Here is a 27,964-nt window from a genome sequence, read left to right as displayed (position 1 = left end):
AATGCAAGCAAGCATAGTGATAATGAATACATGTATAAATGACATAAATACAAAAAGATATCATATATAGCTAATATTTTAAAATGCTCTTTAATCATGGTCCTTTCCACCAATCCTTCAGCAGACAGAAGATTGTATTGATTGATCAATCAATCAATACTTAAAACCTGCTCCACTCTAAGATGAATCTTGTGAAAGCAAATCACAATAGCAATAGCATTTAGACTTATATACAGCTTCACAGTGCTTTACAGCCTTCTCTAAGCAGTTTACAAAGTCAACATATTGCCTCCAATAATCTGGGTCCTTGTTTTACCAACCCCAGAAGGATGAAAGGCTGAGTCAACCTTGAATCTGCTGAGATTGCAAAATTGCAGCCAGCTGGCAGTCAGCAGAAGTATCCTCCAGTATTGCACTCTAACCACTGCGCCAACACAGCTCATAATAAAGCTATCATCACCAGAAATCATAAATTCAACATATGCATCTCACAACAAGTTAACTAGAGATTCACTTTTTGCTGCTACTCCACTACTTATCACTACTTACTGTATGTTGCCATTGGCAATGGACAATATGTAAGCCTGAATGCTATTGCTATTATTAGGTGTGTTCCTTTTGCCCACAAAAGAAAAAGAGTTCTATAAGCTTGTGATTAACCTTCAGCCTAGCCATCCATCACATCTTACCTCACCTCTCCACTTCCAATCCATTTTGAAGAGACTAAGTAGTAGATGTTTTCCCAGTATCTGCTGTTGTTTGGAGGCAGGGAAGGAGAACAAAGCCAGGGAAATTCCCCAATACCCTTCTATAACATGCCTTGCACTCTCAGTACATAAGAATCAGTGGTGGGACTCAAAAACATTTACTACTGGTTAGTGGAAGGGGAAGGTTACTGCAAAATTTCCATTTCCTTCCAATCAGCTGGGACTCAGAAGGCAGAGACTAGATGAGGGCGGGGCCAGTCAGAGGTGGTCCTTACTGGTTCTCTGAACTACTCAAAACTTCTACTACTAGTTTTCCAGAACTGGTCAGTACCTGCTGAAACCCACCTCTGATAAGGATACTATCATTTCGTAGCAGCTTGCCTATCACAAAATAGGAATCAGTAGTAAGACAGCAAAAATTGAAGCTCCGGTTAATTGGCGAGATGTTAATGTTAAATTTGTTTTGCTTTTGGTGATGATGCTTTTATTGTGTTTCAATTTCATGTTTCCATAGTTTATTTTGTTTCTAATAATATAGAATTGTTTTGTTTTGAAGAGCCATGGTGGTGCAGTGGTTAGAATGCAGTATTGTAGGCTAATTATACTGACTGCCAGCAGTTCATTTCTCACTGGCTCCATGTTGACTCAGCCTTCCATCCTTCTGAGCAGGGGTTGGGTCCTTCCAGTTCAGATAAGATCACCCGAACCGTTAGTAACCCACTGGTGATGTGAGGATGACATCATGGATTCAGTTCAATCTGTGCCAGTCTGCCATTTTTTAAAAAAGATTTTCCAGCAATTTTTGGGGGGTGTTTGGATGGCATATCTTCTGCTTTGAAAAAAGCCATTATTATTATTATTATTATTATTATTATTATTATTATTATTATTATTATTATTATTATTTAGATTTGCATGCCGCTCCTGTCCGAGGACTTGGAGTGGCTTTTTTAGATTTTAAAAAAGACTTTTTCCAATTGCAATGGGTAGAAGAAACAAGGCTGACAATGATAAAATGATGTAAAATTTATCCTGAATTATAATAAAATGAAAAAGATTGTTTCCAACTTAGGTGAATTGTCCTGTGGGAAAAATGAATTTCATTCTGCATTAAAAATAATTACTAGGGAAATAATAAAATACTATCTTTCTTCAGATAAGCGGAGAACCTATTTATTTTCACATAATGGCTTAGTCTTTTCAATATTTTATGTATATTTCAACATTTTGTACAAACCTATAGATGATTATTAAAATGAAAATCCCATCTAGTTGAGCTGGGATTAAATCTGGACATGTGTTTATAGGAAGAAATGTAAAAAAAAACCCCACCCACCTATACCCAGAAATAATACGTTTAAGCTTCTTCTGTTTAGTTAGAAGTTGTTTCATGTCAAAAAATCTTACCCCACCATATTGTTCAAATATGGTTATACAACATTTATATAACATTTGTTCGCTTGTGAGAAAAGTTCATGTGTGGCTTTGGCAATAAATAAGATGTTGAAAGATGCAGCGAGGCAGTATTTTAAGAACGTTTATAGATTATATTATATTATATTATATTATATTATATTATATTATATTATATTATATTATATTATATTATATTATATTATATTATATTATATTATATTATATTATATTATATTATATTATATTATATTATATTATATTATATTATATTATATTATATTATATTATATTATATTATATTATATTATATTATATTATATTATATTATATTATATTATATTATATTATATTATATTATGATCATTGGTCAGCTGTCATGAACCACCTACGAAACTAACAGGTATCATAGTAGTAATATTACAACTGCCACCCAAGGCAATCTTATGTTGCTACAGAGTCCAATTTGGCAAGACACCAGACATAATTGAAGTCTTTTTTAGCAACATAAAGCATATTCTGACAGTTTTTCAGTCACAGGTTGTGGCTCCTAGCTAAACTTCACTGAGCTCAAAGAAGATAAGTACTTGGTTAGTACTGAGATGATATATCATAAGGAAATCCCAGACTTATAGAATATTCCAGGAAATTAAAAATCAGTGAAAAAAATAAGCCCAGAAGGTAATAAACAAACTAATTCCATATTTGGGGAGTGGGGGAAGCAGGGGAGATTCAGGTGGTCACCAAAATTTGACATTACTTTTAACAATTCTTTCAAGGTGATTAATCAAATCACTTTCTGCCACACATCTCCCAGAGATCGAACAGGGCCCACAGGGTTGGCCTTCACATGATTCTATCGGCTAGTCCAGGGGTAGGCAAATTTGCCTCTTCTATGACTTGTGGACTTCAACTCCCAGAATTCCTGAGCCAATCATGCTAGCTCAGGAATTCTGGGAGTTGAAGTCCACATGTCATAGAAGAGCCAACTTTGCCTACCCCTGGGCTAGACAATGTCAGTTAGTGGGGCAATGCGGAAGGGCCTTCTCTCTGGTGGCTCCGGTTCTCTGGAACCAACTGCCCTTGGAAATCTGCACAGTCCCCATCATCCTGGCCATCCGAAAGGCTGTGAAAACTTGGCTTTGCCGGCAGGCCAGGGGACAATGAGCTATACATGCAGCTCCAGCCATGGATATGAATGCTTTATTTTAGTGTTTTAAACTGTTATTATATTGTTTCAAAATGTTGCATGCTGAAAGGAACTTAGGTGGTTATTTCTCTACAATAATTACAATCAATTTATATGTTACAATCAAGAAGAAAAAAAGAAGGAAGTTGCAAATTAAGTCCTTCAAATTTGCTATTGGTCATTAGTCACTATATCCCTGCAAATCATTATGTCTTCTCATTTTGGTGGGAGGTTTTTTTTCCCATTCAAGAGAAAATAAAATACATTGCCGACAAGTGCCTCCAATAAATACACCCCATGTCAGTTCAACAGGAAAGCACACATTACCCTCAGTTTCCATTTTATATTTTAGGGAAATTGTCATTTCAAATTATCATTTGAAAAGAATTTGATTTCCATCCCAATCAGGGTTAGATTTTTATAGTTTTGAGGTTCACAACAAAAAAAGAGAGCTAGCAGCTGCAGCAGTTTTATAAGCTGGGCCTAGCTGTCATCACTAAGACAGCAGTGTGGAATTGAATACATTTACATATATTTCTTCAGCAAAAATGATGATTTAAAAAAACAACAACACAACCCATGTCACATGTAAGAATTACCAAAACTACCAAAGATTGGAAGCAGACATTAGGGCAGATGGAAGATAGAGGAAGAAATGAAGAAGGAAAGAAGGGAACCAATTTCCCAGACTTACAACGTGTAACTGTCAATGTCATTGGCATTTTCTGCACAATAGTTCTTAATTTTGGAAATGCAGCAAAGCAGCAATAATCACTACGGCTGTCATTTTCATCCACATTTGCAAAGTAAAGATCCCCATTAAGGCCCATGGAGACTCTTTCATCTTGTGGGATATGCTGCAGGTCTGGAAAAAAAATGGTAATGATTCAGTATCTGACCCTTGATCCCAGGTAAGGAAATAGCTCTTGGGTATTAATAATGCATGTGACTTGAAAGAATATAAAGCATATTTGCTAGTTTCCCATTCTGCTATTTGGGCAGGGGGAGGAATCACAAGTAGAACAAACTGCCTGGATGCCCTCTTCCCAACCATGAAATTTATACTGCATATGTATTGCAAGTTTGATATTGCATACATTTTTCTGTGACAGAATGCAATATTTTTTTTGTAAAATCATACACCGTTTTCATTGTGCATTTGTTAAAGAATTGTTCAAGTCAGGCCTGTAAGAGTACAGAGTATATGGCTGTCAAGTAGCCACTTATCTTGTCACATAGAATAGGCTTGGATGGTACATAACACAAATGGCTATCCACAAATGAATAATGCCTATCCTTTCTTTTTTACTTTTTTACATTTGTCTATCAGTGGTTTTCAATCTGGGGGTCAGGACCCCTTTGGGGATTGAACGACCATTTCACAGGGGTGGCCTAAGACCAACATTGTTATTTTTATGAAAAAGGATGCCGCAGCGGCACTGCAAGCAAAGGGCGGTCCTTTCACGTAAAAATAAACAAGTTTCAAAAAGTTTTGGGTTCAGGTTTGGCATACCGAACACCGCAAAATTCGGTATAGACCCAAATTGTGTGAGTTCGGTTCGCCCATCACTAACAATAACCTCTTATGCTGATTCCTCCTTTCTCATCCAAAAGCATTTAACTGAAATAGCTACACCTGTTGAAGGCCCAGCTTCCCTTACTGGTATGGGCCACTTGAAAGATAAAGGTTTTAGAAAGTTCAACTATGATAATCATCTTTCATATTACTCTTATTCCTATGTCAAAGGGTTCCGTATCAAGGCTTTTCTGATTTTATCACAATTCTTGTTACCACAATGTGTTATTATTTGTAGTAAATAGTTTTCATGTTTACAAACTAGGCTTTTTATTATTTGTTAGATTTCTCAGGGAGAATGGAGGAAATTGATCCATTTTAAAATAAAGTGCAAATTCCACTTAGGAAATTTCTAAGTGGAATTTTTCTAGCTCTTTTGCACTTTATTTTAAAATGGATTCATTTTCTCCCTGGGAAATCTAACAAATAAGTTCACTTAGGAATTTCCAAGAAAATCAACTCTCAAACCAAGAGGTTCATTGCTTTGAGACAGGACTGGATACATACAGAAATGTGACTCACTGAATGAAATCCAAATATAATTCATTACATTTTCCTTTTCCACCATGTAAGATTAGTAAGTGTTTTAATGAACAGCATTAATCTTTGCAGCTGCCTTTTAAGTTTAGCATTTACATTTTCTAATTCATTATCTGCAATTTTCAGTTTATTGCTACATTCTGTTAACTACAGAAAATGCCATTTATCAACCCATGCAATTTTAATTAAATTCAAATTATAGAAATACTTTTGCAGAGAGATTCCATTTGTAATGATGTCAGGAGGAAAGGATGTATACTTACCAATATTCATCCAATAAATATGCAGTGGTGGGATGCCTTTGGGAGGATTGCAGTGCAAAACCATTGCATCACCATGTTCTACATCAATGAGGTCAATCTTCTCCTTAGGAAATTTAGGAATACCTATTGTAATAGAAGCACCACAAGAAGCAGCTAAATAGCACTTATTAATAATAATAATAAATTATTATAATAATTTATTAGATTTGTATGCCGCCCCTCTCCGAATCTTTTCCTATTGGTGGCATTCTCTTTATTAATTGTTCCGTGCCATATTTTGGTTTTGCCTGTATCATTTTTATTCAGGTGGTGAAACCAAAATTATTGAGGGAAAACTATTTTGACATATGTTCTGTCTCTGGATAACTATCCAGTGGCAATTTCAGGTATAGCAGACACCATAACATGATGTATACTTTCTTAATTGATCAGGTTTATATTCTTCCTTCCCAATACATAGATGGTAGATTTGGTTTTACTTTACAAATGAAAGGAGTTGGACTAAGAGATCTGATTATGTCCTTTAGCATCTTCAGGGAATTTAATTTTATTAAATTATTTATTTATATGGCTAACATTTAATCTATCTCCACTTCAAAATCTGATTAAGCTTTAAAGTCTGCTAATTACTTTTATCTTGAAAACAATTATCTGAAAATAATTAATCTCATAAATCCCTATTCTCATGGAATTACCATCCTGAAATTAATCAAAGTTGCCCTTTTAAATTTTCCAAAATTGCTATAGCAGATAGACAGAATTACCTTAATTCTAAAATATGCTCATGAATTCTTCTTCCTGACATCATATGTTTCCCTTTCCTAAATATTTAAATCTTTCAAATTCTGTTTCAGTCTGCTGGTTTTTGGCTGATGGTTATATTGCACATTAAAATTGTATTAGTATTGAAAGACAACCAGTTAATGTGTAAATATGACTTGTAAATTAATAAGTAGAAATACAATATAATTTTGCAGTCCTAAATTTTATCAAAATAATAAAATTGTTTCCCAAGTATGACTTTATTGACATTCTATAATTCTTTGTGTTTTCAACTCATCCTTCTAATTGTAAATAAAGCGTTAATAGCAGCATTAAAACAAATAATGGTATCCCTAGGATGACTCTGATTACATTTTTTTAAAAAAATTCCAGAGTATTATGCTTACTAAGGATCACTATACACAAACATTTATAAAAAGTAAATGAAAATAAAAAGACTCCAAGTATGGTAATTCCATTTAAACTTTGTTTTACATCTGCTACAAATCTCCCAACCACACTTGTCAGAACCTCCATCAAATGCTTTGCATTCGTTAGCTGCCAATTTTTCCATGAACTATGGGGAGAGGGAACTGGCCAGGAGGGGGGAAGGCTAACTATTCATCATACCTTCTGTTGTGGTTAGCTCTGGCCCAGTTCCTGCCCCAAGCAATGTGGAGGTGGATGTGGGGGAGACATCCACATGCTGCAGGCCTGTTTTGCTTCCAGTAGAATCTGTCTCCTCTGACCAAGGAAGTGTGAGTGACAGGGAAAAGGGGAGTTTGGCAGACAGCCCAGGAGGAGATCAATCATCTGTATCATCACTGGATTCTGAACAAGAATTAATGACACATCCACGCATGCGTAGAGTGATGCATATGCGACAACAACTGAAGGATTATTACAAGAGAAAATGAGGCCACCTGTGGTTGGGTGGGGCTGCTGTAATTAGTGCTACAGATAAAAAGTGCAGCCTGGTGTGTTAGCATCATGGCAGTTTATCTGATTCATTGTTTCGTCAAGATCATGGTTTTTGTGCTGTTCAAGATTGTGTGTGGACTCTCTGGACTTTAGAATTGGACTCAATTTCCCAGTTATTGGGTGAGCAATTGGATTGCATTTCACCTGTGCTTTGTGTATACCAGAAAATCCCTTTGACAGTTAAAAAGAGAGCTGTTTCTGTTTTTCTGTTTATAAAAACTTTTGGGTTTTCCTTTTATCGTGTGGTGTGTGTCTTCCTGGACTAATTACCCTGTAATTACGGGCGGTTGAAACACACCGGCATAACACCTTCCAGAGATACCATCTCAAGGTCAAAGTGCTCAGAATGGAATGGAATGACACATCAACCAGCTCGCCATTGAAAAGAGTTCCCAAAACAATGTATTCAAATATAATTGGAAAAAGAGGGATCAGTAATGGGAAAGAACTGGATGGGAAAAGTTAATCAGAAAAATTTGGCCCACAAACATGGGATAAAATTTAAGTGTCATACAGTGGTCCCTCGATTTTCATGGGTCCAACTTTCATGAAAAGCCTATACCATGGTTTTTCAATAAATAAATAAATGAATAAAATTTTTGAAAACCCATGGTATTTTTTTATTTTTAAATTTTATTTTAAAAAGCCTTCTTTAAATAAAAGCTCCGCTTCTGCCCCAGCCTTCCCCTTTAATTCTTGGGGCATTCGTACGCTCCACTTGAACAGCCTTACTGCCACCCGCTGCTGCCAATTTTGCTGCCACCGATTTCGCTGCCGCCGATTTCGCTGCCTCAGAGCCCCTCAGCTATTTGGCAGCCCACGTGTCTTCTGTCGGCTACAGCTGTGGCAGGAGGCAAGATCTGGGTAGCAGCGGCTAAGGCTCAGCCCCCTCACCAGACCCGTCTTCTTTTGGCACCAGCCCCACTCAGAGAGGAGCCCTCGGTGGCCATAGGCAAGCCTCTGGATCCGGATGGGCAGCTACCCGCCCGCAGCAGCAAAGGGGGCTGATGGTTCAGGCTTTCAGGATGCTGAGCCACTGGGGCATCGGCATGTAATAGAAGCAGTGCTTTGTAAGGAAGCGCTTGGAGGAGTTCGAAGCAAGGAAGTGGAGGGTTCAAGCAGCTTTTTTTTTCTTCATGAGGGAAATCAGGTCGAGTGACCCCCACCCACCCTTTTCTTCCTCTCTTCAGCCCGGGACTCAGGTGCCGCCTCACCCGGAGGTCAGACGGTGCGGCGCCCGCCTTGGGCTTTCCAAAAGGAGTGCCTCTCTGCTGGCAATGCCATTTCTCTTAAGAAGACAGCTGCGAGAAACGTCAGCTTGGTGTGAATGAGTGGGATTGATGCCCTTTAAATTTTGCCTCTTCCAAAGTGACTGGTGGGATTTCCCCACCAACTGCCCTTATAAGGCTTAAAGCCAAGCCTTACTGCTGCCAATTTTGCCACCCCCTGGCCTCTCAGCTGTTTGGTGGCCCACGTGTCGGCCGCCGCTGCCCAGATTGCACCTCCTGCTGCTACCATGGCCGACAGAAGATACGTGGGCCGCCAAACAGCTGAGGGGCCCAGCAGTGGCAAAATCGGTGGCGGCGGCAGTAGCAGGAACATGTGGGCCGCTGAGCAGATGAGATGCTTGGCCTCCTCTCCAGCCTCTGCCACCACCACCTGTGCCCTAGAGTGCAGCAAGGCCCCCAGATTGCTGCCCCATTGCCTCTGTGGGTTCTGGCAGGAATGGAGGAGGAAGGGGGAGAAAGAAAGGAAGCATCTCTACTTCATGGAAATTCGACTTTCTTGGGCGATTTCGAAACACATCCCCCGCGAAAATCAAGGAAACACTGTATTACCAAAAAGGTGGTTGATTTTTTTAAAAATAAGAATGTTGACACCAAACAAAATCTAGCATTAAATTTCAAAATCACTCTGGTATTCCCAAGTATGGGAGGAAGCAACTTTGCTTTCCTTTTGCCTCTCAGCCCCATTCCAAGGTAGATAAATTGTTTTTATATTCAGCAAATTATAATTTACATGATTATATATTTTTGCTGATATGTGAAAAGGAAGGGAGCCTGTTATAGGTCTATAACAGTCTCTCTTCCTTTTCACTTATCAGCAAAAATATGTAAACATGTGTGTTTGATTGTTTGTGTGTGTGTGTATTCGAACTGGGAAGGAAAAAGAAGAAGTGATGCATTTAGCCCCTGGCTCACAATTGTAGGAGCCATATCAAAATGCTGAATTGGGAGAATGTGGTCTAAGAGTTAACGGGAAATAGAGTTCTAAGTTTATCATAGATTTAAAGACTATCACTGTGAGAAGCCATTGGCAACCAATGAAGATTTCTCATTATTATAGGCTGGACTTATTTTGGCTAGCCGCCTGCTGTCATATTTTGCACTGTTTGCCATTCCTGTATACTTAAAATGTCATGATCACCAAACTCCAAACAATATCTCCTCCTTTTGACTACAGGAATGTATTGAAAATTAAAAGTTACAGGATGTCTCAATTACACAGTTTACCGTGTTTCCCCGAAAGTAAGACAGTGTCTTACTTTCTTTTTACCCCCAAAAGCCCCACTACGTCTTACTTTCGGGGTATGTCTTACATTGGAAAAAAATTGAAAGGGTCACGTTCCCGAAGGCATCTCCCCAGAGTCCAGAAGGGCAGCCGCGGGACAGGAGCCTCGTGAGCCCTTTTCCAAGTTCAACCTCAGGGCTCCAAGCGGCGTGCACGCGTGGAGCCGCAGACGCGTGTCGGGAAAGCGTGTGTCTGGAGGGGAGGAGCCGCTCTGCGCAGTTGGGCAGCCCCACCTGCCTGCCGGAAAGGAGGCGGGCGAAGGAGGGCGCAGCTCCGGCCGCTCGCCTCGGAGCCGGTCGGCCTCGCTGGCCACTTGCAGCCGAGCCTCGGCAGGACTCGGTTGCTGGGACGAGCGCCTTTGCTGCAAGCCGCCGCCCGCTCGGCGCGCTTCGGACCAGCGCCGTCCTTCGCTTTGCCAAGCCGGGGAAGAGGCGGTGGCGCCGCGGCGAGGCGAAGGCGAGGGGCGCGCGGGGAGCTTGGAAGCGACGTCATCGGGCTCCCCCCCGGCAATACCCCCGTCGGCTTATATTAGCCGACCCCCCTGAGATCCCCGATATGTCTTACAATCGGGGGTGTCTTACTATCGGGGAAACAGGGTAGTAGTTAATGCCTTCAGCTTCCTAACAGTTTTCCATTATGCACTAGAATATAATTATATATTTCTCTGTGTATTTATGTAAAATACTTTTGAATGTTCATTCAGTTGAAAGTGCATAAACTCTTATTTATTTCAGCTTCCCTGTTTTCACCTCTATAATAATGTTGGGCTATTCAAAATTAAAATTTGTGTAATAGTCCTTTTTATACATTTGCATTTTCATTGTGTTGTTGGAATACTGGAATGTGTAAACAGGACTTTTATTTTCTCCTGCAGCAGGATCCTTGTTTGACTTTGAAATCCCGCTGTCACTGAGCAAAGTGTAAACCACTCGATGGTTTCCTTGGCATAATTGATGTTGAAAAGCATGACTTGGTGTGATTTCTTTCTCTGTTCACTTTTTATATGGATGGTGAGTTGCCAAGCACAAAGGATCTTCTTTCAAAATTGTGGAGAGATGCCTGCCAAGAAGCACGCTATTATCATGATGTCATATTTATCAGGCTATGGTTCAATTGGGTTTGTACATAAAAGGAATTAATTTATTTTAAGGTACTCTACTACCCCCACTTATCAAATTTGCCATAAAGAATAGAATTGTTTAGGTACTAACCAGGGGTGGGCTGCTGCCTGGATGGAGGAGGGGTGACGCAGTGGAGTAGTAAAAATGGAGCTCCACCCCAGAGCACCTAATTTGCACTGAAAGATGTTGAAAGAAAATACAGGGCATCCTGCATAGCCACGCCCACAGTGCAGTGTTCCCTCTAATTTTTTTGGGGGGGTGGGCGGAAAAGTATAGTGTCTGAGCGGCAGTCCCTTCGGGACTGGGCGGCACAGAAATAATAAATAAATGAATGAATGAATGAATGAACGAACGAACGAACAAACAAACAAACAAACAAACAAACAAACAAACAAACAAACAAACAAACAAACAAACAAACAAACAAACAAACAAACAAACAAACAAACAAACAAACAAATAAATAAAAAACCTACCCTGTTTTGCCTCAGAGAATTTCAAAATAAAATACTGTAACAGTGAGCTCATAATAGGGCAACTCTATCAATATCAAAATGCCACTTAAATAGTTGAGCTAGTTTCAAACTAGATTTTGATTTTCTTTCTCTCTTCCTTACTCCCATTCTTTTTCTTTCTCTTTTCCTTCCTCTCTTTTTTTTATCTGTTTCTCTCTCTTCCTCTCTCTCTCCTTCCCTCTCACTCTTTCCCTCTCGGCTTCTGGGCAGGTTTGGAAAACTCTGAGTTGATGATGATTTTTAAGTGAGCGATTGCTCACTGCTCAGGTTAGAGGGAACTATGCCACAGTGTGGTAGTAAAAATATTGGTAGCCCTTCACTGGTATTAACTCACCTACTTCAAAGAGGAAGTAGGACAGAAAAGATGGACCTTTCAAAGATACTAAGGATACTCTGTGATAATCAAAAGTCCATGTATTTGGATATGAAGCATGGTGAGATATGAACTAACATATACAACACCATTTTAATAAAATGATATAATCTCTCATCATTTCTTCATTTTGTCACTTATTCAGTATATCCCCTTAAAAATGTTAGGAATTTTATTTTATTTTCCTTGCTTTTAGTATATACACATACATAACACACACCAATAGCCACCTATTGGTTGATGGATCACACGTGAAGCATGAAGAACATACATGGAGTGTACAGATAATGGGAATGAATAAATACATTTTATTTCTTTCCAAACACATCAGGTTTAAACAGAGGTGAAAGGTATGCAAACTTAAGTAATAAATAAAAATAAATAAATTGAACTATGTGTTCTTTCACATCTAAGCTGACCTTGAGCAGCTAGGTATGTGATTTATTATTGAATGAAAAAACTTCCCTATACAGGGAAGAAATCAGAAATAAGTCAATATCATACCACTTATGTATTGTTGTTCAAAATGCCATATGCATTTGGCTATGACATACTATGAATAAAGGGAAAATTTCTTTTACCTATGCACAAAAAGCCATGTATATACAATTATAGACAAATACGTGGCCTTTCATTTATTTATGTATACAGAAGCTTAGGAAAGTAGTTTTTCTAGAGCAGTGGGTATATCTTGAAGTAGTTGCTTTAATTATCTTTATGCTATTGTAGTATCTTTTAGGCTTGCTATTTTCCCTTCATCTGCTCTTTAAACTTCTGTCTCAAATGATGCTTCATAGTTATAGCCAAACATCATCGTCAGCACCTCTACAGTTACAATCAACAATATAATGTAGTTCATATTACTTTATCTTTTGTTTTGTGAACTTTACCAATTTCCTGCTCTTTTTAATGGTAAAAAAAATGCAGATTTGGTTGTCTATATTTAAAAAGTTTGCTTAAAAGCACTTCCATCAAGAAATCAACTTTCAAAATTACTATCTCTTTTATTATATTAAATTTTCTTATGGCTCTTTGTTGATAATCTTTGTGCCAAAAGTTCTTTACATCTTTTTTAAAAAACCTAAACTCCCCTTGTCCCTTCATAATTTAGAGAGAATGTTGATTTATTAAATGGAATTTTCTTTTTCTTGTTGCTCAAAATATCTCTCTTTAGTTATAAATTAAATTATCGCTGAAAATGTTTCAGTGACCAGTACAGTTGGCGCATTCCAGGGACCCCCGGGAACCACCTAGTGCCAACAGGTGAGCAGGTTGCATTTCACAACACTACACAAACTCCAGATGGGACACCTAGTCAGACAACCTAGACAGCAAATTCAGGGGAATTGATTAATTGTTTTAATTATTAAAGTTTTATTCAACTTCAATAAAATGACCCATTTAATTCCAGCTACATGTCTCTGTGTCCTTACTCCGCACCCGGTACAATGATGCTTGTTTGAATTGTTTGTCCATGTCAGCTGCATTGTGGCTTTGAGATTGTTTGAAATTCTTCAACTTTCAGTCACCCAATGAAGAAACCAATCACAAAAATTTCAGCTCTTATACTGTACTGAAGGGGGGCAGCTATCCAGTGTGAAAATAGGTAATCTCTCTCTCTCTCTCCCCCCCTCCACCTCCCTCACTCCTTTCTCTTTTAGAGAGGGGAAAGACTGAATTCATTGTTTGACTTCCCATCTTCACTTCAGCGGTGTTCCCACTCTTTCAGAGATGCCTACTTGACTATGAATCGTCACCAGAAGGAATATTTTGGTACATTATGCCAGGAAGAAGATAAATGAACAAGTTTTGCAGCAGCCTTATTGAAGACTGATAATACATGTATAGTTGATCCTAAAACATTTCTATCAGACAAAATAATTTTCTTTTTTAAGTGTGAAATTAAAGCAGAAAAAAATCCATTTCAAATGGAAAAATTGGAAGGTGTGATTTATACTTCTAAATGGCAGAAATTTTGATTGAGCTGTCCAGAAAGAAATGGAATTTTTACAAAACATTGAAGACGATAGATTCAGATGGAAATGTTAGTTGAGACTAAACAAAAATTCCTACAGGTAATGTGGGAAACTTAAAGGGATTACACTGAATCAGGCACTAGGTATATTTTCTCTCTGTGTAAATGCTGGCCCTGATTATGGATTACAAATGTTTAATATGGAATATAACTGAAGCAAATTCTCTTCGATAAAAAATATTTGAAAAAAATAAAAAGATATAATTTATCTACAAGAAAGATATATTTGAAATAAAGTATAAAATACTTGATTGATTAAAACTGGGGGAGGAGGGTTTCCAGCAAGAACAGAAAAAGTGGAATTGTTATATATAACTCCAATTAATGATGACTGACGAGCAAGGTAGATTAGTTTGGGTGAGGGAATAATAGGGAATATTGTTTTGTTTATTGTGATTATTAATGTTTCGGATTTTTTTTCTTGTTAGTTGTGAAGTCATGCTCAACCCATTGTGATCCTATGGACAACATTGTGATCCTATGGACAACATTCCTCCAGGCCTGCCTCTCCTCTGCTATCCCCCGAGTGCATTTAAGCTCACGCCAACTGCTTCAGTCACTCCATCCAGCCACCTCATTCTGCCATCCACTTCTTCTTTTGCCCTCAATCTTTCCCAGGATTAGGATCTTTTCCAATGAACCCTTCCTTCTCATTAGGCGATCAAAGTATTAGGTGACCAAAGTTTCATCTTCAGGATCTGGACATCTAAAGAACAGTCAGGGTTGATCCCCTCTAGGACTGATGGGTTTGACACCTTGCAGTCCAAGGGACTTGAAAGTGTCTTAATTTCATTTTTATTTCTGGGGTGATGTTGACAGTAGACAGTTTTAGGTTAAAGTTTTAGAGGTTTGGGGAAAAAACCACAGTCAGGTAGTGCATTCCAGGCATTGATCACTCTGTTGTTGAAGTCGTATTTTCTGCAATTGAGTTTGAGCAGTTTACATTAAGTTTGTATCCATCGTGTGCTTGTGTATTGTTGAAGCTGAAGTAGTCATTGACAGGTAGGACATTGTGGCAGATGATTTTATGAACTATATTTAGATCAGATAAGAATGTAAACTGACCTGTGGCCAATGTTGAGTTTTTCAAATTTGTTGGCAAAGAGTAGTACTTTTACGGTATCATCTTTTAAGATTTTGAATAGCTCAGCTAGCTTTGTTGTGGTACAGATTTCCTAAAGCCCATTTGACTTCATATTCCAGGATGTCTGCCTCAAGGTCAGTGACCACCTCGTCATGGTTATCAGGGATGTTAAGCTCATTTTTGTATAGTTCTTCTGTGTAATTTTGAAATCTCTTCTTAACCTCTTCTGCCTCTGTTAGTCCCTGCCATTTTGATCCTTTTTCATGCCCATCTTTGCATGAAATGTTCCCATCATATTTCCAATTTTCTTAAAGAGATCTCTGGTCCTCCCTATTCTATTGTGTTTTTTTTGGTTACCTGGATTTGAATAGCATTTCATCCGAAAAAGAAAAACGTAGCCGTGGTATAGATGATTTGAATGAGGGAATGATGTATATATTACCTTGAACTCTTGTGAAATACATCTATGATATGTAATGACAATAATAGTAATAATAAAATAATGGCAATTAAAAGAGGAAAAAATGGAAACAATATGAACATTTTCTCTTCATTTCTAAGATTTCTAGATTTCCTAATCGCGAGAAAGTTTTTGCTCTTGTTTTTAAAAATATTGATTAAAATTTGTTGAAAAATGCTTTAAAGGATCAGTTATAATTTTATGTAAAAGTTTGTGGAGCATTAAATAAACCTCCAGAGAAAAAGAAGGGATTCAATATTAAACACTGTCTACCCAAATCAAATCACTGTCTGACACTGATAACACTATTCTCCTGAGTACTCTTTAAATTGGTTGTATATTAATATGCCTGCTAGCTCATTCCTGGAAAAGAAGAAGCATGGTGAAAGTCAGCAAATAAATTTTGCACAGCCCTGATAATATATGTATGCATAAATTCAGCCGCATTCCATGTAACTTAGGGCTAAACTATTCAATACATTAAAGATGTAATGCATGATTGCCTTCTGGATTTTATTTATAACCGAGCAAGAACATTGTCTTTGTTTATGGGAAGACTTAAATTCACTACCAATACTTAGATTGATTTTTTTAAAGGTAGATGAGGAAGAGAATAATGAATCTAGGTGCACTTATGTGTGGCTAAGGAAAAAAAAGTCATTATTCTCTGATGTTTAGCATATGTAATTTAACTTTAAGCGCATGTACTTTGGAGTTTGTTTATTTGTTTGTTTATCAAACTTGTGTGCCTCCCATTTTGCGACTCTAGATGGCTTACAGAAATTGAATAAAATACAAAAGAAAACATTAAAAACAATAAAGATCTTACATTTTTTAAAAAATCCAATTAAAATAAAACTAATCATGATGGAGAGGGAAGGAAGCAAGCATGGCCAGAGAGGAAATGGTGTGTTCTCTTGATCATTAGCGACATCCAACATGCCACACACCCATTGGGGCAATAGCTAGTTGTCATAGCCATGTCCTTAAGGGTTTTTGAAAGGCTATAAGCATAGGAGTGAATCTGACCTAACATTCACATTTCAAAGTCAGTTTTTGACCATTACATTTCCACCAGATTCACATAAAATTTCTTGCTCGACATGTTCAAAGTCAACTTCATTCTAAGAAAGTACCTAATTATATAATTAAGACTCTGAAACTGTTATCTTTCCATTTTGCCTAAAGCATTTCTGCCTTCCAACAGCTTTTTCTTTTATTTGGTCAAGTATGAGAAAATGATCAGTCTCATTTTTTGAAGTCCTTGAATTACAACAATTCATTTAACCATTCAAAGTCGCAATAGCCCTCAAAAAAAGTGATGTTTTTCACAGTTACAACCACTGCAGCATCACGGTGGTCAATCGTGTGATCAAAATTCAGATACTTGGCAACTAGCTCCTATTTGGAACAGTCATATTTGTAGCTTCACAAGTGCAATGATTCACTTAATAACTGTGGCAAGAAAGATGGTAAAATGGGGCAAAACTCACAATAGCTGTCTTACTTAACAATAGAAATGTTGGGTTCAATTGTGGTCATAAATTGAGGTCGAGTAGAGTTGGAGGTTTGTTTAAAATTGAAGTTTATCCTAATCCCAAATTGGGATTGTTCTCTGAAAGTAAAACCAGAAAGCGGGACCTCTAGACATTCTCAGTCATTCAGGTCATGGTATTCCTAAAGGTGCTTTTTTAGGAGACAACTGGATTTTGCCCCGGAAGCGGAATAACGCTTGGAGACAGGAGCTGGAATTTAAAATGGGGTCACTTTATTAAATTAACATAAATTTAAATAACGTAAATATAAATGTTATAACAAATGCAACAAAAGCGACCTGCAGAGGCCAACAAACTAATGGGTGTAAATTACCTATCAAAATATTCATAGGGCTAAACTATTCAATACATTAAAGATGTAATGCATGATTGCCTTCTGGATTTTATTTATAACAGAGCATAAGGCTAAACTATTGGGCATAACTCCTTGCTGAACCAGGTGAAGGTAGCCGCCTTCACCTGGATCAGAGCCACGCCCATAAAGCATGTGGGTGGAGCTCATCCCCAATCCCGATGGGAAATTGGATAAGGTGAGTCCCATGGGCATCCCCCCTCCAATCCCCGAAGTTGCACAAACCTATAGTTCATGGGGAGAGATGGTCCATCATCTTTAAAAAGATGCCCAAAAGGAGAACGTGCAGTTGCTCCTACTGCCCATTTCCGCCCCTAACCTGCCAAATCCCAGTGACCAAAGGCAAAGTCAAATTGACCAAATATGTATCTACGTCATGCTGCACCCCCTAACCAGTCCATCCTTAACGTCAGTGTAGAATAGGCAAAAAAATGGCTGCACCCATAGGAGAGACCGCAAAAAATTCCTATTTGGCCCCGAGGTGACCCCGTTCAGGCACACTGTATGATAGAAGAGGATGGGCGGGTGTTTGCTTCAGGATGCTGAGAGCAAAAAGGGGTGAGGTCGCCTCAAGCCGCCCTTAAATAGGGCAACTCGGGACCTCCTGAGCACAGCTGGTTGTCACATCACTGAGTCTACTAGATCTGGGCTGTAATAACCTTGACAGCTGTTAAGTTCCAGCAAACCTTAATCTTTGCTGTTAAGTTCCAGCAAAGACATTTGTTCCATCTCTGTAACTTCTAATCAGCACAGAGTGAGGTTGTCTTGCTAATCTTGTCTGCAACTAGCTTTGGCCTATTGCCCATTCCTTAAGTTATCTAGGGTACCTCAGTTGCCTACATTCTTCTATAGATGTAACCACCTTTCATGCCTTGATTGTTTGAAATATTTTTGCCTTCCCTAAGTGACATTACTGGCTTATTGCTATGTTGCAATAAAAATAAAAGAATGGTCCCAAGCCAAAAAAAACCCAACTATTATTTTTTGTCTTATATTAATTATAAGTCTTTTTTTTTAAAAAAAGTCATTAAATTACAAATCATTTAATTCATCATTCAGTTCATGGCAAAGACAGCTTTCACACATTTTTTTCTAGTGCCCCAATTGCTCCTTTTTCTGGAATGAGAGGCATTATTCATAATAATTTAGGCCTTGCTCTATATGGGGCTACAATTAAGGACTACAATGGGCCTACAATGCAGTGGTACAGTGAATTAAATCTGCTATTAGTGGCAGCACCTGAGCCTGTAAGCTAACCATAATCAATCCTGATTACCGTTTGGATGGGAGACCACCAAGGCATACTTGGAACTTTAGATTGTGAAATTGAAAAAAACATTCTGAAATAAGGTTATGGCAAAACCTTCTCATTTGCTGCTATGAATGTTAAGGGAATATGCCCATAAAATAATCAGGAGTCATCTAGGTTTCAAGGAGATGTGGATCATAGGCTTCTTACATTTAAGGTTTACATTTAAATTAAATTACAATTAAAAATGCTGAATAGATTTGTTAAAAGAAAATTGTAATTATAATTAACTTTCCCAACTCTTTATTTTTATTATTCGAAGAAGTCTCACTACATTTATTGTCAGTTGGTGTATTCCTAAATGTATCATTGAGAAAGTGGATGAAAAGGAAGACTCCAGAAGGAATACTTAAGACTCAACTAGAACACAGGGAATGCTTGTCACAATTTTCCAAAACAAAAAACACCTATATTGTTCAAAGCCCTTTTATCTCCTGAGTAGTTGTTATAAATCCCACATCAAGTTAGATACAATTAAAGCAATGAGCTACCATTGCAATAAACAAGATGTTCAGTATTTTACAATTTAACTGCTTAGAGAAAGTATACTGAAATAATAATAATTATCATCACAGATACTCACCTGGAACTATTAACTCAATTTCCTCTGACATAGAAGTTCCCAACTCGTTAGATGCAAAGCAGCGATATTTTCCTTGGAAAAAGGCGATGTTCCCCCGATTTTTAACTACAAATGTTCCTGAATAGTTAAATGTAGTTATCCGGGAGTCACCCAGCAGACTAAATGGTTTCCCATCTTTTGTCCAGTTAAAGCTAAAATGACATTAAATAGCATTACATAATTTTGAAACAGTTATAATTTATCAATATTGTATAAATTAAATACCAGAGATCTTAATCATTTTTGTCTTGCATTTTCCATCTATGTATGAATAAATTAGAATGACTACATATTACATATATTTCACATAATACATTTTGATAAAATCAACTGAAATATAATCTTGCATCAAGAACCCTTCCAATTCTGTTAATCTGTTAAACCTTAACACAAATTATCTCGGAATTGTGAAAATTCTTTATAAATATAAATATAAATATAAATATAAATATAAATATAAATATAAATATAAATATAAATATAAATATAAATATAAATATAAATATAAATATAAATATAAATATAAATATAAATATAAATATAAATATAAATATAAATATAAATATAAATATAAATATAAATATAAATATAAATATAAATATAAATATAAATATAAATATAAATATAAATAAATTTATAAATAAATACATTTATTTATAAATAAAGGATTTATAAATAAAGAATACAGTACAAATCAAAGGTTAAAAAAAGCACTAAAAGGGAAAGAAACACTTACATTGGTTGGGGGTTTCCTTTAGCTTCACATTTCACTGAAAATTCATCATCAAAAGGAAAAGCAACCTGATCTGTTGGCTGTGTTGTTATTGTTGGGAGCTGTTGCACTGAAATACACAAAGGTAAAATGATTGAACAAATAAAACCTGAAAAATCGATGTGCTTATACCTTGACTTTTTATTATAGAGAAAAACAGTTTGACTTTAATAGGAGATTCCCTCGGACATGACCAGCTACTTAAAAATATTTCCACTAATCCAAAGGTCTGATTAGATAAGTAGCAATCATTTTACAGGAGAGTGAGGGTACTGTAGTAGTTAAGATGTGACTGCCAATAACCATCTATTACTAAGTATGAACACATGCTCAAATGTCTTTTGGGGAAAACTGAAAAAATCCGGATGACTTTAGTAAAGATATACTAAAATCTCTATCTAGTGGTTGCCCAGATTTCTGCAGACTAAAGTACAATGTAACCACCATTTTGCTGGACATTTTTAACATCTCTTATTATAGCTTCTACAATAAAGCAAAAAAAGTAGAATACTGTACATAATTAATGACAATATTACCACTGGCTATCTAGGATTTGAATTTTTGGGATTTTTTTCCTCATAATTTGAAGTCCACAGCAGTCTTACTTTATTATTTTTATGTTTTTTATATACTTTTTAGTTTGTAGACAAGAATACAAAACCTTAACCTGAGAAATAATTAGAAATAACTAGGCTATTCAAAATATCTGAAACACTAGAACAGCAATGCTATTTTAAAAAGATACAATACAGTAAGATAGCATGTTATCTTTCAGGAAGAGACACAAAGTTGGAAATCAGATATTTTGGTAACCATTTCAGATATGAATATGCTATGCTTCCTAAGAGATCTTGCATTCCTCCATTCACTTTTGTTTGGCTTGATCAGGAAAATTCCCCAGCAGCGTGATTCAAAAGGAATTTCACTGAAGGGAATGAGCTCAAGAGTTACACCTTAACCTTTTGTAACTGAGAAAAAAGAAAAATTGAGACATTAATCTGATAAATTAATTTTAACATTAGAAATGTAGAAGACTGACGGCAGAAAAAGACCTCATGGTCCATCTAGTCTGCCCTTATACTATTTCCTGTGTTTTATCTTAGGATGGATACATGTTTATCCCAAGCATGTTTAAATTCAATTACTGTGGATTTACCAACCACGTCTGCTGGAAGTTTGTTCCAAGGATCTACTACTCTTTCAGTGAAATAATATTTTCTCACATTGCTTTTGATCTTTCCCCCAACTAACTTCAGATTGTGTCCCCTTGTTCTTGTGTTCATTTTCCTATTAAAAACACTTCCCTCTTGAACCTTATTTAACCCTTTAACAAATTTAAATGTTTCGATCATGTCCCCCCTCATTAATTGTGAGGTTAATACATTTAGCCTTTCCATTTTCATTCAGTCTTATTATATATCTCAACTGCAACTACATTCTCTGCTGAAAGAGCATTAATGATCAATTTCAGAGTTTAGTATTATGGCTTTAAAACTTTCATCCTATGAATGATATACTCCTCACCAACCAACATTTTCTCCCAATAACTTTATCAGTGTTGCTTTATTGCAATTCTTGATTATTTAAACCCAGAGAAAGAGATTCCAAATTCAAACTATTTAGCTTGTCTTTCTTTTAGTCATGTTTATCCACCATTTCAATACATATTGCACTATCTGTGCTTTTAAATCAAATATTTTTAACAAAATATTGTATTGATTCATGTGGCTTCTGGAAATTATGCCTTTGCATTAGATAGGGGTGTCACAGTGGTGGCCCATGGGCTTGATACATCATGCACAGGCCACACCCACCCCAGCTCCCCAAATGGAAGAAATATCACAAAACATCATGTGACAGCAACGTAATACTACAAGGTTGGTATCCGTGCATTACATAAACAGGCTGCTTCCTGGATAGGCCTGCGCACATTCATGTGGGGCCAATCAGCTGATTGGTGGGCAATCTCATGCTTTACGTGAGATCACCCCCTCCACATGACAGAGCCCGTGTTTCTGGCTCCATCAGCAAACTAGGCAGAGGGTAAGCCCACTTGCCTTCGAGTATTGGCGCATTCACAACTTCTGGAGGCAAGCTGTTCCACTGATTAATTGTTCTAAATGTTAGGAATTTTCTCCATAGTTGTTTTTGTTGTTGTTGTTGTTATTTATTTATTTATTTTATTTATTTATTAGATTTTATTAGATCTCTGTAGACTCGGGGCGGCTCACAGCAACAATAAAATAATGTACAACAAATCTAATAATCTTAAAAACACTAAAAAAACCCATTATTAAAAGCAAACATACACACGAACATACCATGAATAAACTGTATGGGCCTGGGGGAGATGTCTCAATTCTCCCATGCCTGACGGCAGAGGTGGGTTTTAAGGAGTTTACAAAAGGCAAGGAGAGTGGGGGAAGTTCTAATCTCTGGGGGGAGCTGGTGCCAGAGGTTTGGGGCCACCACAGAGAAGGTTCTTCCCCTGGGTCCCACTAAACGACATTGTTTAGTCAATGGGACCCAGAGAAGGCCAACTCTGTAGGACCTAACCGATTGCTGGGATTCGTGTGGCAGAAGGCGGTCCTGGAGATATTCTGGTCCGATGCCATGAAGGGCTTTATAGGTCATAACCAACACTTTGAGTTGTGACCGGAAACTGATTGGCAACCAATACAGAGTGCAGAGTGTTGGTGTAACATGGGCATACCTAGGGAAGCCCATGATTGCTCTCACAGCTGCACTCTGCACGATCTGAAGTTTCTGAACACTTTTCAAAGGTAGCCCCATGTAGAGAGCATTACAGTAGTCGAACCTTGAGGTGATGAGGGCATGAGTGACTGTGAGAAGTGAGTCCCGGTCCAGATAGGGCCGCAACTGGTGCACCAGGCAAACGTCCCCCTTGCCACAGCTGAAAGATGGTTCTCTAATGTGAGCTGTGGATCGAGGAGGATGCCCAAGTTGCAGATCCTCTCTGAGGGGGTCAATAATCCCCCCCCCAGGGTTATGGATGGACAGATGGAATTGTTCCTGGGAGGCAGAACCCACAGCCACTCCATCTTATCCAGGTTGAGTTTGAATCTGTTGACACCCATCCAGACCCCAACAGCCTCCAGGCACCAGCACATCACTTCCACTGCTTTGTTGACTGGACATGGGGTGGAGATGTATAACTGGGTATCATCAGCATATTGAGGACACCTCACCCCATGCCCCTGGATGATCTCACCCTGCGGTTTCATGTAGATATTGAATAGCAGGGGGGAGAGGACTGACCCCTGAGGCACCCCACAAGGGAGTAACCTTGAGGTCAATCTCTGACCCCCCACTAACACCGACTGTGACCGACTGGAGAGATAGGAGGAGAACCACTGAAGAACAGATCCTCCCACTCCCAATCCCTCCAGTCGGCGCAGAAGGATACCACGGTCGATGGTATTGAAAGCCGCTGAGAGGTCAAGAAGCACCAGGACAGAGGATTAACCCCTGTCCTGGACCCACCAGAGATCATACATCAATGCGACCAAAGCAGTTTCCGTGCTGTAGCTGGGCCTGAATCCTGACTGTTGAGGGCCTAAATGATCGGCTTCTGCCAAGGACCACTGGAGTTGGAGCACCACCACCTTCTCAACAACTTTCCCCACAAAGGGTCCAGGGAATGCTATTATTATTATTATTATTATTATTATTATTATTATTATTATTATTATTATTATTATTTAGATTTGTATGCCGCCCCTCTCCAAAGACTTGGAGCGGCTCACAAAGTTCTAGGTTGGTTCTCTCCTTGATTATTTATTTATTTATTAGATTTGTATGCCACCCCTCTCCGAAGACTCGGGACGGCTCACAGCAATAATAAAACAATGTAGAACTAATCTAATATTTAAAAGTAATTAAAAACCCCTTATAAAAGCAAGACATACACGCAAACATACCATGCATAAAGTATATAGGCCTGGGGGAGATGACTCAATTCCCCCATGCCTGACAACAGAGGTGGGTTTTAAGGAGGTGGGTTTTAAGGCAAGGAGGGTGGGGGGGAGCTGGTTGCAGAGCGTCGGGGCCGCCACAGAGAAGGCTCTTCCCTTGGGTCCCGCGAGATGACATTGTTTAGTTGACGGGACCCGGAGAAGGCCAACTCTGTGGGACCTAACTGGTCACTGGGATTTGTGCGGTAGAAGATGATCCCAGAGATATTCTGGTCCGATGCCATTAGTTTCCACCCATTTCTTCCTGTTCTGCCCTCAGGTGTTTTGGAGAATAGATTGACTCCCTCTTCTTTGTGGCAACCCCTGAGATATTGGAACACTGCTATCATGTCTCCTTCTTTTCATTAAACTTTTCATTAAATTTGGACAAGGGAGAGTTGTTGCTGATTCCAGGGCTCCAAGGCTCAGGTGGTGTTCTTTTTCTGAGTGGAGGTTGTAATCTTCCTTAAGGAACAAGTTTGCATTCTGAGGTTTATACTAAATAACCTAATACTAACAATGACAGTAGGAAGGGGAACCCTTTACAGCTCTTTATTTCTCTGGTTAAAGGGCTCTTTATGGGGGTGGTGGCATTCAAGCTACCTTGGTGTGTGTGTGTGTAGACCATTATTATGTCCTATCAACTTTATAAAAATTAAAAGTCTAGAGTAAAAATACAGCCATTCATCTAGTGGTTCAGATCAATCCTGGTAATGTATTTTCAGATGCAGACAAAAATGATTCATAACAAACATGCATGCTCTGTAATACATATCTTTGTTGTATAGTAAAAGAGGAAAAAGAACCTATTCCTATCATGTCTCGATTCTAAAAATACACAGTATGTCTTTTTGCCGGATTTGTAATATAATTCAGAGAAACTGAGAATGAATGTGTCGCTGGAATTAAACTGCTTAAAAATAAAAATATATATTATTCAGTTCCACATTTTTTAAATGGGAGATGTTACATCTAAGTCTTGGTGTGACTTAGTATATTTCCATAGAATCTACCCACCATGGCCAAACAGTGGCATCTTTATTCAAAATCATAGACCCTCAGAAGCAGAATAGATAGATTCACAACTATGCAAATCATAGATTTACATTCTTTTATTATGCTGAAGAAATTAAAGTGTTGTGAATCTTCACATAACCAAACTATAAAAATGGAAATTGTACCCTGAAGAGTAATTGACCATAATAGAATTACCACTTTGTTATAAATTACAGGAATGAATATTAGAGAACTTGCTAGAAAGTCTTTAAACCTAGTGAACTGGAAAACTGACTGCTCAATGAGAATGTGGTATCTTGCTGCACCATATGGTACCTCTTCATCTACACTGCCAATGGAACCAGGGTTCTGTCTATCTTGTTTATAGCCAAATATGATTCATGGTTATTAAAGCCATTAAAACCTTCATTAACAGAAATTAAGAATTCAGATGGAAAAATGGGGTCAAAACAAGGTCATGTAATTTGAGGAGATGATTCTAAATAATGGGTGATCTGGAATCCAAATTTGCAATTGATAAGAAAATTCAGCCACCAGCTCTGAAAAAGATAATTCATTTCCTTTGAAATCAACACCAAAAATTGTTTTTCCACAGCCATTGGAGCTATAGGAAAGTGAACACAAGAACAAGGGGACACAATCTGAAGTTAGTTAGGGGAAAGATCAAAAGCAACATGAGAAAATATTATTTTACTGAAAGAGTAGTAGATCCTTGGAACAAACTTCCAGCAGACGTGGTAGATAAATCCACAGTAACTGAATTTAAACATGCCTGGGATAAACATATATCCATCCTAAAATAAAATACAGAAAATATTATAAGGGCAGACTAGATGGACCATGAGGTCTTTTTCTGCCATCAGTCTTCTATGTTTCTATGCAAATCTTAAACAAACACATCTCTATGAATAATTAAAGTAGCCATATCAGCTGAAAGGTCCACAAATGTGGAAAAAAGACATAGCTGCTACATTCAAGGCAAGGTATTTTGCATGCTCTTCGACATATTGTAAAGAAAAAGATTTCTGTATAGTACTCACTTTCAGCTATCTGATAGTGTTCTCTATGGGGCAATACTTATTTGTACAGAATTTTGTACTCCCTGCCATAGTTCCCTCTAAGCTGAGCAGTGAGCAATCGCTCACTTAAAAATCATCATTAACTCAGAGTTTTCCAAACCTGCCCAGAAGCCGAGAGGGAAGGAGAGAGAGAGGAAGAGAGGGAGAGAAACAGATAGAAAAAAGAGAGGAAGGAAAAGAGAAAGAAAAAGAATGGGAGTAAGGAAGAGAGAAAGAAAATCAAAATCTAGTTTGAAAGTAGCTCAACTATTTAAGTGGCATTTTGATATTGATAGAGTTGCCCTATTATGAGCTCACTGTTATAGACACACAGTAGAGTATTTTATTTTGAAATTCTCTGAGGCAAAACAGGGTGAGTTTTTTATTTGTTTGTTTGTTTGTTTGTTTGTTTGTTTATTATTTCTGTGCCGCCCAGTCCCAAAGGGACTGCCGCTCAGATACTATACTTTTCCGCCCCCCCCCCCCAAAAAAAATAGACGGAACACTGCTCCCTGCCTAATAATGGCAGTCTACAGTCAAATTATCCAAAATGTCTAATTTTGGGATGCTAAGTATATCATATTTGGGTTGACAATAAAAATGCAATTATTAAGTATATAGGAGGGAGGGAGGGAGGAAGTATTAAGATTTATTTTTATTATCTGTCTATAGAAAAAAAAATCATCTCAAAAGCTTCCATTAGAGAAACTTTTGAGATATCTAGGATATGGCAAGCAACAACAACTTTTCACATAAAAATAGCTGCGAATGGAATAGATCTATGGAATGTTTAAACATTTTGTCATTAATAAGTTAAATGGTGATATGATGTAATTGAAAAGAAAAATAAAATCATTTATCTGCAATGTGAACAAAGCCCTATATTTTAGAAAATCCAATCCCATATCTGCATCAATCCTTAAAAAAACTGTATTGTTCCAGTATTTGCAGTTCTTTCTCTTCACAGACAAATGATACATATGCTGCTTTTTCTTTGAAAAGTTTTAATTTTTTTCACAGTCTCCATATAGATATCTGTTCTGTCGGGCTCTCTGGTAGAATCCTCCCAAAAATTCACAGGTACAAATTTCAGACACACACACATTTGAAAATTCAAAACAATGTTCTTTATAATGAAAATTCACTTAAAACCCTGCTGTTCTGTTTCGGGTCTATGTGACCCGAAGCCAAGTTTGAGTCCCTGTAAAAAATTTTGCCTGCATATCTGAAACTTGAAATTTCATGACTGTTCATAATTTCAGGGGTTCTCTCTATGAGAATTTTTTTTGGGGGGTGGGGGGCTTAGTTTTTGCTGGGCAAAAAAAGTTACAAATCTTCTGTTCCCGGGTCACCCTGACCTGGACCGAAAACTCTTCATTTGCAGTGCTTATGTTTGGTCTTTCTGAAAGCTTTTTCCACTTGTAAAGTAGTCTGAACATTTCTGCACACAATGATATGAAAATTGAAATGAAAAAAGTAAATCTTATTGGTTTATTTTGCGGATATAATGCATGCCCCCCTGTTTTTGTGAATTTTTTTCAATTTATGGATAGTTTTGCTTGCAAAATCCATTCTATTTTACTGAAGTTGGTGTGGGATTGGTAGCTTGAACATTTCTGAATATAAGAAAAATGTAAAGGAACTGAAAAAAATTATTCTTATTGGTTTTTTAAATTCAGAAATAAGCCCCCCCCTCAGCTGCTTGCAACCATTT

General features: G+C 37.6%; 1 protein-coding gene across 1 annotated transcript in view; it reads right to left on the bottom strand.

Annotated features, from left to right (window-relative positions):
* CHL1 (cell adhesion molecule L1 like) overlaps positions 1-27,964 on the bottom strand; it is a 233,379-nt gene that overhangs the window by 79,706 nt on the left and 125,709 nt on the right. The window contains exons 3-6 of the mRNA XM_070738253.1: positions 20,166-20,271; positions 19,391-19,581; positions 5,689-5,811; positions 4,004-4,174 (exon numbers count right to left, since the gene is read on the bottom strand). Coding sequence (XP_070594354.1) covers positions 4,004-4,174; positions 5,689-5,811; positions 19,391-19,581; positions 20,166-20,271 — 591 coding nt within the window. The remainder of the gene's footprint in view (positions 1-4,003; positions 4,175-5,688; positions 5,812-19,390; positions 19,582-20,165; positions 20,272-27,964) is intronic.

The sequence above is a fragment of the Erythrolamprus reginae genome, chromosome 2 (genome assembly GCF_031021105.1).
Source record: "Erythrolamprus reginae isolate rEryReg1 chromosome 2, rEryReg1.hap1, whole genome shotgun sequence".
NCBI classification, from domain to species: Eukaryota; Metazoa; Chordata; class Lepidosauria; order Squamata; family Dipsadidae; genus Erythrolamprus; species Erythrolamprus reginae.
Note: the sequence above shows the minus strand (reverse complement) of the source record. Positions and strands in the feature narration are given on the sequence as shown.